Source organism: Grammomys surdaster, unplaced genomic scaffold, assembly GCF_004785775.1.
Source record: "Grammomys surdaster isolate TR1022 unplaced genomic scaffold, NIH_TR_1.0 128, whole genome shotgun sequence".
In the NCBI taxonomy this organism is placed as follows: domain Eukaryota; kingdom Metazoa; phylum Chordata; class Mammalia; order Rodentia; family Muridae; genus Grammomys; species Grammomys surdaster.
In genome coordinates this window covers 1038516-1051537 of record NW_021604586.1, presented here as the reverse complement: position 1 = coordinate 1051537, position 13022 = coordinate 1038516, and the positions used below count along the sequence as shown (strand labels likewise).

General features: G+C 48.7%; 1 protein-coding gene across 1 annotated transcript in view; it reads left to right on the top strand.

Annotated features, from left to right (window-relative positions):
* Pkd1l2 (polycystin 1 like 2) overlaps positions 1–13022 on the top strand; it is an 81670-nt gene that overhangs the window by 9929 nt on the left and 58719 nt on the right. The window contains exons 5-10 of the mRNA XM_028752696.1: positions 209–356; positions 5757–5986; positions 8408–8812; positions 10225–10302; positions 11117–11166; positions 12516–12633. Of these exons, the coding sequence (XP_028608529.1) occupies positions 209–356; positions 5757–5986; positions 8408–8812; positions 10225–10302; positions 11117–11166; positions 12516–12633 (1029 nt within the window). The remainder of the gene's footprint in view (positions 1–208; positions 357–5756; positions 5987–8407; positions 8813–10224; positions 10303–11116; positions 11167–12515; positions 12634–13022) is intronic.

Below are 13022 nucleotides of genomic sequence, written 5' to 3'. Positions count from 1 at the left end.
AAACTAAACTAAACTAAACTAAACTAAACTAAACTAAACTAAACTAAACTAAACTAAACTATAAAATAAAATAAAATAATAAAACTATAATAAACTTTAAATGTCTTGTATAAAAGCAATGGCCACAAGGGTAGAAGGAAGTGAGTTTTAAGCAGAAACACACATCATTGGTTCACAAATTCACAAGACATCATGCTTGGGTCTACAGGCCTGCGGCTGGTGGTACCGAACGAGAGCTTCATCTTTGACAATGTCACCATCTCCCTAATGTGGCTCCTTTCTCCCTACACTGGAAACCTGTCCTGTGTACTCAGCATGGGAGATGGCCATACTTTCGACCCCTACTACCCTCCCAGGTAAGAGTGACCTCTGATCCTTAAGGCTGGTTGTATCAGTCAGCTTTTGCTGTATAACAAGCTATCCCCAAACCCAATGGCTAGAACCATACTTTTTCATTTCTCATGGTTCTGGGGATGGATGGCTGGATTTCCTGGCTGGGCTGACCCTGTGGTGACTAGACAAGGAAGGCCTCCCTTTCTCTCATGTCTCATGGCTAACTAGATGTCAACTGAGAACATGTGGTGTTCATCATTCCACAGGCTGGCCTGGGATGGATTCTGCGTGGTTTTTAGAATTGTGAGTCAAGTGTTAGGAGCGCTATTGGGATTCTTTCTGTCAACGTGGAGTGACAGCTCTGCCCTAGGATGGTGCCAGGCCCTGTGGTCAGGTGCTACTGCTGCAGTCTGCACCACCTTCACCTGGTCTCCGGCCACCCGAGCATTGTCACTCAGTCCTTTCTCATCACAGTTCAGCCACCCTGTCTGTGTGCCTTGTGTCATATCACTCCAAGCCTCAATGGCTTTGCCCATGAGAACAAGATGACAGAGCTGGTGTCTTAGTCGGGGTTTCTATTGCTGCAATGTAACACCATGACCAAAAAGCAAGTCAGTGAGGAAAGGGTTTATCCGGCTCACACTTGCACAGCACGGTTCATCATTGGAGGAAGTCAGGACAGGAAGTCAAGCAGGGCGGGATCCTGGAGGCAGGAGTTGATGCAGAGGCCATGGAGGGGTGCTGCTTACTGACTTGCTCCCCATTGCTTGCTTGGCCTGCTTTCTTATAGAACCCAGGACCACTAGCCCAGGGATGACCCCACCCACAATGAACTGGGCCCTCCCCTACTGATCACTAATTGAAAAAAATGCCCTACAGCTGGATCTCATGGAGGCATTTCCTCCACTGAGGTTCCTTCCTCTCTGATGACTCTAGCTTGTGTCAAGTTGACACGGAAAGCAGCCAGGACATCTGGGGAGAAAGGCTCAGGGGTAAAGGACCTGAGTTTGATTCCCAGAACCCATTTCGAAGATAAAACCCTAAACCCCACCAGGCACAGTGGTCGACAATGTCTTCCCAGTGGTGTGTAAAAAGAAACTGAAAGGTCCCCTAGGGTTCGCTGATCTGTAAGCCTAGCCTACTTGATGAGTTCTAGGTTAATGAGAGACACCTGTGGTAAAATTAATTCATTAATTAATAAAGAATGTGGACAAGAGACAAGGCCTGACATCCCAAGTTTTCTTCTCACTTCTACATCCTCTCATACACACATGTACATGTGTGTGCAGCACACATAAGCAACCCTTTCTCCCTGATGCCTATTTGGTCACCAGCATTTTGTCTTTTAGGAGAAACAGATGACACCACTCCCCTCCACCCTCACCCCACCTGAGTGATCCAATTTCCTCTGTTTTAACAATCCATTGCACCCTGAAATTACCCGACTACTTCTGTCATTTCCATTCACCTTGGGACGGTCCCTTGTCATGTGCTCTTGGGTTTGCCAGCGGCATTAGCACCTGACCTGCAGCATGGATAATGGCTGAATGAGATTTTTAATTATGCAGAAGCCATACTGTGCAAATGTCATTGTACTTAACTCCCTGTCTTCTCTGCTTCCCTTCCTTCCTTCCTTCCTTCATTTTTATTTCTTCTTTCTAAAACATTTATTTGTTATAGGGTGGCACTCTTGTGCCACCTGCACATGTAGAGGCCAGAGGACAACTTTAAGGAGGCAGAGATCCCCTTCCACCATGTGGGTTCTGAGAATGGAACTCAGACCATCAGGCCTGACAGCAAGCTCACTCACTGAGCCCCATCCCCCCCCCCCACATCTCTCTAGCTCTCACTCTCCCTCTCTTTCTTCTAGATAGAATCTCATTCCATACTTGCTACATATCCCAGGCTGGCCTTGAACTTCTTACCCTCTAGCCTCATACCGAGTGCTTGGATTATAGATATGAGCCGCCATACCTCCCAGCCCCCTTACTTGTTTGACTTTTCGCAATGCTGAGGTTTGAACCTAGGGTCTCATGCATGCCAAGTTGGTGCTCAACCACTAAACTACAGACTTCTAGTTGTGCTTAGCTACTTGTTAATCTAAGAGGTAGAAACTTTAAAACTGGACCCCATTCCTACCATGGATAGTGACACGACCTTGTGGAGGACCAGCCTGATGAACCAGAGGAAGCACCCTTTGTGCCTGGCATCTGATGTCCTTGTTCATACATATGTCGGGCTGTTATCTTTCTCTCTCCTGGAAAAGCCTCTGCATATCTGAGATTGTATTATGGGTCTTACAGAACAATTTATATAAGGCCAACCTTGTCCAAGCCCGGAATTGAGTAACATGTGCCCCCTAATGGCAGGACTGGGGATTGACTGTTTTTCTGTCTCCACCAGGAATTGCCTGGTGTTTTGAGTAGGCTGTTTTGAGGTGGTAATCTTGTTGGGAAAATGCTAATTACAAGGCGATACAAGCCTTGTGGACGAACTAGGTATACACAGGCCACTGGGAAGCAGAGAGGAATTTGGTGGTTGGGAAGAAGTCTAAAGGTACAGTCTTTTGGATTTGGGTGCAGAAGCAGACAGCCTAGGGCAGTAGTTCTCAACCTTCCTAATGCTGTGACCCTTTAATACATTTCCACATGTTGCAGTGACCCCCAACGATAAAATTATTTTCATTGCTACTTCATAACTGTCATGGATCGTAATGTAAATATCTGTGTTTTCTGATAGTCTTAGGCAGCCCCTCTGAAAGAGTCGTTCAACTCCAAAGTTGTTCTCAACTCGACCCACAAGTTGAGAAACTCTGATCTAGTGGAGGGACTGGCCTGGATCTGAAGAAGCAGGTCCTGCCAAATGCTCATCCCCCTCGAACTCATGGGTATGAGGGAAGATGAGAGAGTCTGGGAAATTCAACAGTGCCCTGACCAGGGAAAGCTGTTAATGCTTGCCTGTCTGAGGAGATTATTCCTGGGAGAGGAAGGTGGGTAGGTACCCAGGACCAGATACTGATGGGAATGGGAGGAGGATGATGCTGAGACAGACTAGAGAGTGAGGTCAAAGTAGGGTGCTATAGGAGACACTGCTGATCCCACGGGGTTCCTGGGCTTGTGTGGAGACTATCATCCACATACTGACCCTGAGCCACCAAAGGATGGGGGACTGTGCCTGGGGGCACAGTGTATCCTTGGAGTGAAGCATCTCCTTTCAAGCAAGAGGATTCCTAGAGATGCGTTCAACCGAGGCTCTGGGTGGGTGGAGGGAGCATGGGTCATCTGCTACAAAGGAGAGAAGACAACCCTTTAGGCTTGGGGTGCATGTGATCTGTAAGGTTAGTGCTGTTGCCAAGGAGCTGGAGAGGCGGCTTACTATGTAAGCATGAAGACCCGAGTTTGGTCCCCAGGACCCAGGCGAGAAAGCTGTAATCCCAGCGCTGGGGAGGCAGAGACTGGTGGATCCCTGGAACTCACCAGCTCCCAGCCAGGTTGGATTGGAGAGTTCCAGGTAACAGAGAAAGAGAGAGAGAGAGACTCTGTCTAAAGTGGGATGGCTATGGTTTTGCATGCCTTTAGCTCCTGCACCCAGGAGAGGTAGATCATTGTGACTTTAAGACCACCCTTAAAGAACTTACAGAGCAAGTTCCAGGCCAGCCAGGGAAACACAGGGAAACCACGTTCTAAAAACAAATGAACGAGGTGGACAGTGATCTGAGGAACAACACTCAAGGCTGACCTCTGCCTCCAGATGCACTGTAGTGCACTCCCGTGAATCCAGCACTTGGGAGGTGAAGGCAGGAGGACCAGAAGTTCAAGGTCATCCTCACCTACATTTTGAGGCCGGAACTATGTTAGACTTTGTCTAAAAAATGAAACAAAGATCTCACAAATCAGAAAATAAAGCACAGTACCCATTTCCACAGCATTCATATTCTACCAGATAGTCTGAGGATTTAGGAGATGGTTTAAGAGATACAGGAGTTGAGGGACAAATGTTTTGGACAAAGGCCTTGAACATCCACAGGTTCTCGCATCTGTCAGGAACCCCAGAACCATCCCATTACGGATACCAAGAGATGCTGATGGAGAACTAGACAGACACCATCTACACTGTCAACCTATGGCCAAGGGTGGCCCTGAATTAGCAAGCACCTAAGTCACATGAATCCTCGAGAAGCAAGATAAATCCACTGCGAACATAAAGGGCCCGTGACCTGAAAATGGGTCAGGCTTTTGCCAAGAACACAGGGCTCAGCCACAGATGAACTGGGAGACAGCAAAGTCTCCTGGAGGAGAGCCACACGTTTATTGGTGGCCTTGGAGTGGAACAAAGGACGTGGAGAGTCACCTGGGTGACAAGTGGGTAGACAGGAAGAGGGGCAGGAGATGAGGGTACAGGCTGGGGGTGAAAAGGCTCTAGGCCACATTGGACATAGAAAAATGAGAAGCCAAGCAAGGCCCAGAGAAGGGGTTATGTGAGCCGGATGGGAGTAGACGGTATCAGAAAAGAATTCTCAGAGGCTGGAGAGACAGCTCAGCTAGTAAAGATCTTGCAGTGTAAGGAGGAAGAGCTGAGTTCGATCCTCAGCACCTGCATAAAAAGTCAGGAATGGTGACAGACATTGTAATCCCAGAACTGTGGAGAGTAAGACAGGAGGATCCCTGGAGTTCACTGACTCCTGAAGAACATCACCCAAGGTTGACCTCTGGCCCACACACACACACACACACACACACACACACTAATTGTTTTCTTCCTTCATTTCTTTTTCTCTTTCTTTCTTTCTTTTTTTTTTCTTTTTCTTTTTTTTTTTGGTTTTTCGAGATGGGGTTTCTCTGTGTAGCTCTGGCTGTCCTGGAACTCTGTAGACCAGGCCGGCCTCAAACTCAGAAATCCACCTGCCTCTGCCTCCCAAGTGCTGGGATTAAAGGTGTGCGCCACCACCGCCCGGCAACACTAATTGTTTTCAAAGGGCCGGCAGCTAACATTTTTCAGGGCTGATCCATGCTATTCCTGATCCGATGCTGAGTTGTCAGAGTGTGACCCCTCTGACGTAGAGAACAGGGCATGCTGTGTGACATCTTTTTCTTTCCTCTGTCAAACTTTTTTCCCCCCTTGAGACAGTCCAGACTAGCCTCAAAATCACTATGTAGCAGAGGGTGGCCTTGAACTTCTAATTTTCTGCCTCCTCCTGCCGGGTTCTGGGACCACAGATATACATTGTCACACCCAGTTAATGGAGAGCTGGAGATTAAACTCCGAGCTGCATCCATGCTAGGCAAGACATCTCCCCACTGCGCTACATGCTACACCGCCCCCAGCCACCATCTTGCCTTTGCGGAGCACGGGAGTTGTGAACTCACGCACGATTATTAAAGCTGTGCTCCTTTACCCCCTCCCCGTTCTCCGCTATCCCCCAGTGTGTCGAGCAACGTGACCCACCAGTTCAGCTCTCCTGGGGAGTTCACAGTGTTTGCTGAGTGTACGACCAGCGAGTGGCACGTGACCGCTCAGAAGCAAGTGGTACTTCGAGAGAAGATGGAGACGCCCCGTGTCACTGGGTGCTCTGGCCTCTCTGGATCTGGAGCCGGCCTTCTCTGTCAGGCTGTCTTTGGGGAACCCCTGTGGATTCAGGTGGATCTGGACGGAGGTGAGTCCGCAGGATGGAGCAGGTGGAGGTGCATGCATGGGGTGGGGGGGATTTGCCTCCTCCAAACCTATCCAGCTAACCTGAAGCTTTAGTGTCTTAGCTACCTTGTGTTCATTTATTTAACACCCATGGCATATTCAAGGCTCTAAGTGCTTGGCCTATGATGGCCCACTCAGGATAGACTCAACCCCAAGCTAGAAGGTCAGTGAGCCAGCGAGAACCTCCACCTTCCCAAGGCTCTTTCTGCAAGTCCACAATCCTATCTGAAACACTGGCCCTCCATACCACTTCCCTCTGGGGGAATTTCAATAGGACGGGTGGGGCTGGGGTGGGCTGCCCACATCACACAGCCAGTGTGGACCACAAGCATGGTGCCATCCTGTGGCCATGAGGCGCGGCGATCAGCTGTACACACACGAAAACAGGCCTATCCACAGTTCTGGCGAGGGTACACTCTGATTGGACACAGTGTCTTCTAGTTTAAGCCAGAGGCCATTCTGATTGGTTCCAGCATCTGCCTTGATTCGCCAAGGCACTTCCACTCTGATTGGTTACAGCTTCCGTTCTAATTTAATACAGAGATCACTCTAATTGTACCCACAGGAGCCATTACCCCTCAGCATATCCATCCGGGTGCTTGGATGGGCCCCATTGACATTTTAAGTAGCACTGCTTTTGTCTACAGAGACCCCGCCCCCCACCCGACCCTACCCCTGCCGCCTTATCCACAGCAACCTTTTCCCACCAAGCACAGTCCAGTTAGAGCTCTGAATGAAGCCCTGTTGACATAAATTACGCAGTGCAGAGCTACGATGGTGGTGTTGGTGGTGTGGGAGATGTTGGTGGTGCTGGCGTAATGATGATGGGGATGGTGGTGATGGTGGGGATGGAGGTGACTGTCATCAAATGAGAAAGGATCTGACTTGGTATGCCATCCTTCATTCTAATCATCTTAATGGGGTTGTGACGGGGCTCTGACACGGCACTCAGGAGATTCCTTCCTGTTCCTGTGTGCCTGTTGCCTTAGGCGGGAGAGGGGGGGCTGGTATGTGCACCTGTGCGCCTGGGGTAAAGTAAAATAATCTTTCGTTGATTTGTTTAGTCTTCTTACAAATATAAGAAGACTTGTGTGTCAGCTCTTTGCCAGGTGTGGGGGAGGCGGGAATACATATGACAGTGAAGGGTCCTGCTCCTCCTGTAGTAGGGCTTTAGGCTATCACTACCGTCATCACCAAATGGTCATCATCACTGTCACCACCATCATCACCACCATCATCAAAATCATCACCACCACCATCATCAACACCACCAGTACCTCTCCTCCTTCTCCTCTTCCTCTCTTTCTTTAAAAAAATTTCATCAGCTTCCAAACAAGAAATGTATTTGTTGTGGCTTCTACTAGAAAGAATATCATCTGGTTCTATGCATCAGATTTTCAACCAACGACAGTATTTCGAATCCAGCTAGGACAGTCATCTGCTGCCTGCAAGGGGGGACCCCACTTTGTGGGGAACGGGTTGAGTTTCATAGAGACTTACCTGTCCTAGGAGGTCATTGGTGGATGTTGAAGGAAACACCTTCACCAATTTTGGCTGAAAACAATGCTAGAAGTTAATTCTCCTGCTTCAAAATTCCTGTGCACTTCCCTCCCCCTCCCATACCTCTTTTTCAGTTTCCCACCCAAGGGGACGGTCCCCATCAGGACGTTCTAAGTACTTGCTATTAACTTCTGGGTTCAAGGGCATACATAAATAACAACAGGGCTGTAGCTGTGGCTCAGGTGGAAGAGTACTTGTCATTCAAGAAACCCTGGGTTTAATCTCCAGACTGAGCACAGTGGTGCGTGCCTGTAATCCTAATTCTTTCGAGGTTCGGACAGAAAAATCAAGAGTTCAAGGCTACCCTTTGCTACATAGTGAGGTCAAGGACAGCCTGGGCTACATTAGACCCAAAACAAACAAACACAAACAAATAATATAAAACAAACAAACAAAGAAACAAACACAAACAAATAATATAAAAACTGATCAGAGAGGATCTAGAAAATTTTTTAAAAAATCACTTATAAAGCCAAAACTCAAAAAATAATTACAGTTAGCGCCGGGCAGTGGTGGCACACGCCTTTAATCCCAGCACTTGGGAGGCAGAGGCAGGCGGATATCTGAGTTCGAGGCTAGCCTGGTCTACAGAGTGAGTTCCAGGACAGCCAGGGCTACACATAGAAACCCTGTCTTGAAAAACCAATAATAATAATAATACTTGCAGTTAGCATTTAGGGAAGGTGGCCTGTCCTCACTTATTTCTCTGGACCCATAACTATGTCTACTGCAGAATCTGACATCAGAACTCAGCCTGAACTATCTTAGAATGCTAGCTGCACAGCTGGTAATAGCTTTTCTAAATTTCCCTTACTCCCCCTAGGAGCCGGGGCGACTTATGCTGTGCTTTCGGGTAATAGAACTCTGGCCGAATTCACCACCCCTAGGGGCTCACAGCTTCACAATCTGACCCTGGGCAGAGACATTCAGGAGCTGCTGGGCCCTGGGAGGCACCACCTGAAGATCCAGGCTGTCAGCAACAGCACTGCCTCCACCCCCTCTGGAAATGTCACTGTCCACCTTGTGGAGCTGCTGTCGGGGCTGCGGGCCTCCTGGGCGTCTGACCACGTGGAGCTTGGGTGGGAATTGTTGGTCAATGTCTCAGTGGCTCGTGGTACCCTGGAGGAGCTGACCTTCGAGGTGGCAGGACTCAACGCAAACTTCTCCCAGAAGGAAGAGAGTGTTGGGCAGACATCTGGAAACTTCCATGTGGCAGTTCCTGCTGAAGGTACTGGAGCTGACAGTTTTCCCTGGCATACGCCACACCTTTATATATTTCTGATTTGGTTCCCCTAGGGGCTCAGAGGGGTGCCAGGAAAGAAGTGACACCAGGTAGGTGTGAGGGTCTCAGGCCTTCTGCCAAAGGTCTGCAAAGAGAATGAAGATTCCACAAGAGAGCCAGTGGGGCTTTGCTAAGTGATGCCCAAGATGCACGGCCTCCTCCTCCTCCAGCCTAGTCCTGACACTTCCTCCTTCCCCACCCCCTTCTCCAAGAGTCTGACTTGAAATAGGAAGAAGCCAAAGGATGGAAAAATGAAAAAAAAAAAAAAACCACACCACAGTGGGGCTTTAATCCCCATGACAACTGGCAGACGTATCTCTGCCTCGTGAGCCATGTGTGTCCCAGGGTAGATACGAATGTGGTCCAACGTAAACTTGTAAACTTATTTAAAACATAATGAGATTTATTTATTCATTTATTTATAGTAGCTCAGTTGCTATGCTCTTGCATTGAACTCTGTGGATGACATCATGTCCCCATGCCCTAAGTTTAGACGCACCTGCTGGCTTTTGTCTCCCTAGGCTCCCTTGAAGCTGTTCATTTAACTCTTGTCTCCTTTTAACTGATAAAATCAGGACCAGTCCAGTGGCTTTTTGCACATTTTTAGATTAATAGACTTCTCCCTGAGGCGAGATGACCTGGGCCTCTTCAGTAAGAGGGATGACACAAAGGGAGTGCAGCAGGACTCTGCCCTTAGTGGACATGTTTGAAATTGCCTCTGGTCAATTTGCCTCTGAATAGTCTCTGTGGGCTCCTGAGACCATCCGCTGAGTCGCTCAGACTACAGCCCACAGGATGATGAGGGCTGTACCTCCCCTTCAGCTGGCTGCATATACACAGCCATCTTCCTCTCCCAGCCTGTCCCTGCTCCCTCACCATCCCTCTCCTGAAGGCCTACGTCTGGTCCATAGATAGTTCTTACCCACACTTGGCCCACTGTATTTCCCAGAAGCAGACAGACAAGACATCCATTTGCTTATTCCTGCCCTCTCTATTCCCCTTCTCCACCATCCTCCATCCCAGGCTGATCCCACAGGGATCCACTGTAAAGAACCCACCTATGGAGTTCTTCAGCCTCAAAGAACCGTCTTGTCCTTTGCAGGATAGCGCTGTTGTACTTTTGCCTCACCCGTTATACCCCACCCCCAAGCCTGCTATGTCTCCATGTCATGTACCTTCACCTGTGTGCTCCCAGATCTTGCCTCAGGCCTGGTATATAGTAGGACTCGTAAGTGCATAGAGGCTGAGAGATTCCAGGGCTGCAGTCAAGGCTGCCAGACAGGCACACCTAGGGAGAGCTGTCTCCTGTGTCACGGAATTTGTGACAACGCTAGTGACTCTTCCCCCTTGCGTTTCAGGCACCTTCCTGGTCACTGTGCATGTGCGGAACGCCTTCTCAGAACTGAGTCTGGACATCGGGAATGTCACTGTCACAGGCAAGGTGTTTGTACTATCTGGAGTCTAGGACATTGAACCCGCCTAGGGTCTAGGGAGGAGCCCTTCAAATAGGGCTGTGAGCAGGGAGCCCATTCCACAGTCACAGACTCTTCTGGGTGCTCTGAAGACACTGTCGCAGAAAGTTATCATTAGAGTTCCACACTGAACGTGCTCAGACGTTCTTCCTGCCGTGACTGGCTGAGCACGGCATAGCGCTCAGACCACAGTTCACATTATCTTAGGTGTTAAAGCCTAGAGACCATCTGGAGTGAAGGAGGTGAGCTGAAGTTTTCTTCTCTGTCTCCTGTGATGGCTTGAGGGTGTGGCTCAGTGGTAGAGTTCTTCCTCACAACACAGAAACCATGGACTCTACTACCCCTGTGACGCAAAAACAATAACAAAAAGACAGAAAAGGAGGTCTGGGGGATGACTCTGCGGGTCAAGGGCTTTCTGAGCAGGTGTGAGCGCCTGAGGTCAGATCCCTTGCACTTGGGGAAGAGTCAGGCGAAGCAGCTGCACATCTGTCACCCACGGAACCTTGTTATCTGTGTCTCTATCGCCTGAATTACATCTTGGGGCATGTTCAATATGATATCTTTGTTTTCTTATATGTTTATTTGCTTGAGAAGGGTCTTACTGTGTTGTCTAGACTTGCCATGGACTCTAGGCTCACCTGTTTCTCCTGCTGCCCCAACCACTCCCCCTCCACAGGTGGGACCTTGAGTATGTGCCATGATTCTTGCGTGAGTCTGCCTTTACGTTTTATAATGTTTTTCCATCAAAGTTTAATTCTTGTTCTCGTTACGTTCACAGTCCCTTCCAGCTTCCAGGAACCGTCTGGAATAAATGCTGAAAGAAAGTCCGTAAGCATCTTTAAAACACTTAGCTTCACAAGGAAACAATATCCAAGCATTCTTCTTAAAGCCCAAAAGTATGTTCTCTAACCACCACAGGGTTACATTGTAAAGCAACAAGACCCTGGGTCGTGTAGGTAGGCCTTAGGAAGTAAATAACACACTTCTGTAAAAAAAATTAATAGGCAAAACAAGAAATCATAGGAAAAAAATTAGAAATTGTTTCTAACTAAAATAATAGCAATACAATTGATCAGCATCTTTGGGCTGCAGCTAAAGCAGTATTCAGAGGGAAATTCATAGCTGTTAGCGCCAATTTGGGGAAACAAGCTCAGGTTCTTTAGTGTTTACACCAGAGTCTTCAGTTGCCTTTCCTTGACACTGTGCGGGTGCTTGCTGATAACAAAGACCTACTGTGCACCTGTGGTGTTCAAGAATTGATATATAGGGACTGAGGTGTGATGTCGAGAAGGCCAGTGTGCTCTCTGCCTTCACGAAGCTTAGAGATAAACAGATGAAAGTACTGAGAGTTGTGTGTCTGGTAGGACCCAGGTGGACCGACAGCAAGTATCAGAGTGTTCGTTCACAGGTATGCCCGGAGGTATCATGAAGACTGAGAGGGTGGATGGATCAGAGAACAGCCTCGGGCACTGTTCTTCAGGAGCCATCTACCTTGGTCTTGTTTTGTCGGCAGGGTCTCCCATTATCCTGATGCTCATCAAACATCTAGTCTAGTTTACCAGTGAGCTCAGAGATTTATTCGTCTAATCTTCCCAAGGCTGGGATTACAGCACATGCCACTGCCCTCTGTGGGTTCGGGGCGGGTTTGAGGGGGTTGACTTCACATCATTGCGCTTGCAAAGCAAAGACCTTTCTAACTGAGCCACCTCTCCCCAAATCCCTCAAGGCCTATTTTCTTAACCGATTGCCTCCGCCTTCCACATTCTCCTGCTGCCTCTAATCAGATCCTCTCTAAGGAAGAACAGGCGGCACTCTGAGTGTTAAGCATCCATTAATGTATCTTAAGGGTAGCAGTTGGGTCTCTGTTACCATGTCCCCCATCATCAGTACAGAGCCTAGTCCAGAACTGCCTCTGTCCATGTAGGTGATCACACAGTGAGTCCTAAGCCTACATTGGAGATAAAGCTATGTCCCCAGTGAGTCTTAGGAAGGCACACCATGCCTCCCGAGGGAAATCTGAGAGCAGACAACCATCCAGAACCTTCTCTGCTCTTAGCCTCACCCTGTGGCCTCCATTAGCACACGCTGCTCTGGGATGGAGGGTAGGTTGGTGGCAGCACTCTATAGTGAAGCTGACTTGTGGAGTGTTCTATCACTGGGGGTCCCTTCCTCCACAGGGTCACAAATGGGACACGAAGGTGTTCTCTGAGCCTGAACTGTACGTGGACCCTTTCACAGAAGTCACACTGGGCTGGCCGGATGATGACCCGGGCTTGGACTTCCACTGGTCCTGTGGTAGGTGGTGTGACTCTCCTGCCATCCGTTTCACTGACTGAGCATCGTCAGGCTGGTCTGTTCTCTCTTCGTCTGACACAACTCCTGTCTGACACAACTCCTGTCTGACACTGTCGTGTGCCAGAGTGTAAACCTCAGACATGGGTATGGAGGCAACAGCAAACCAAGGAGAGATGGTGTCTCTGAACTTGTGTGACAGGGGCATGGGGAGATTTAACAGTAGTAACAAAACCTAAAAGCCAGGCTGCTTTGTTCATTGACACCATTCACTGACAAATCCAGATAAGATCCATGACCAGATAGGCCTACTCTGAGAGGGTCATTCCTTCCTAACATATAACACCACACACACACACAGACATACACACAGACACACACAGACACACACA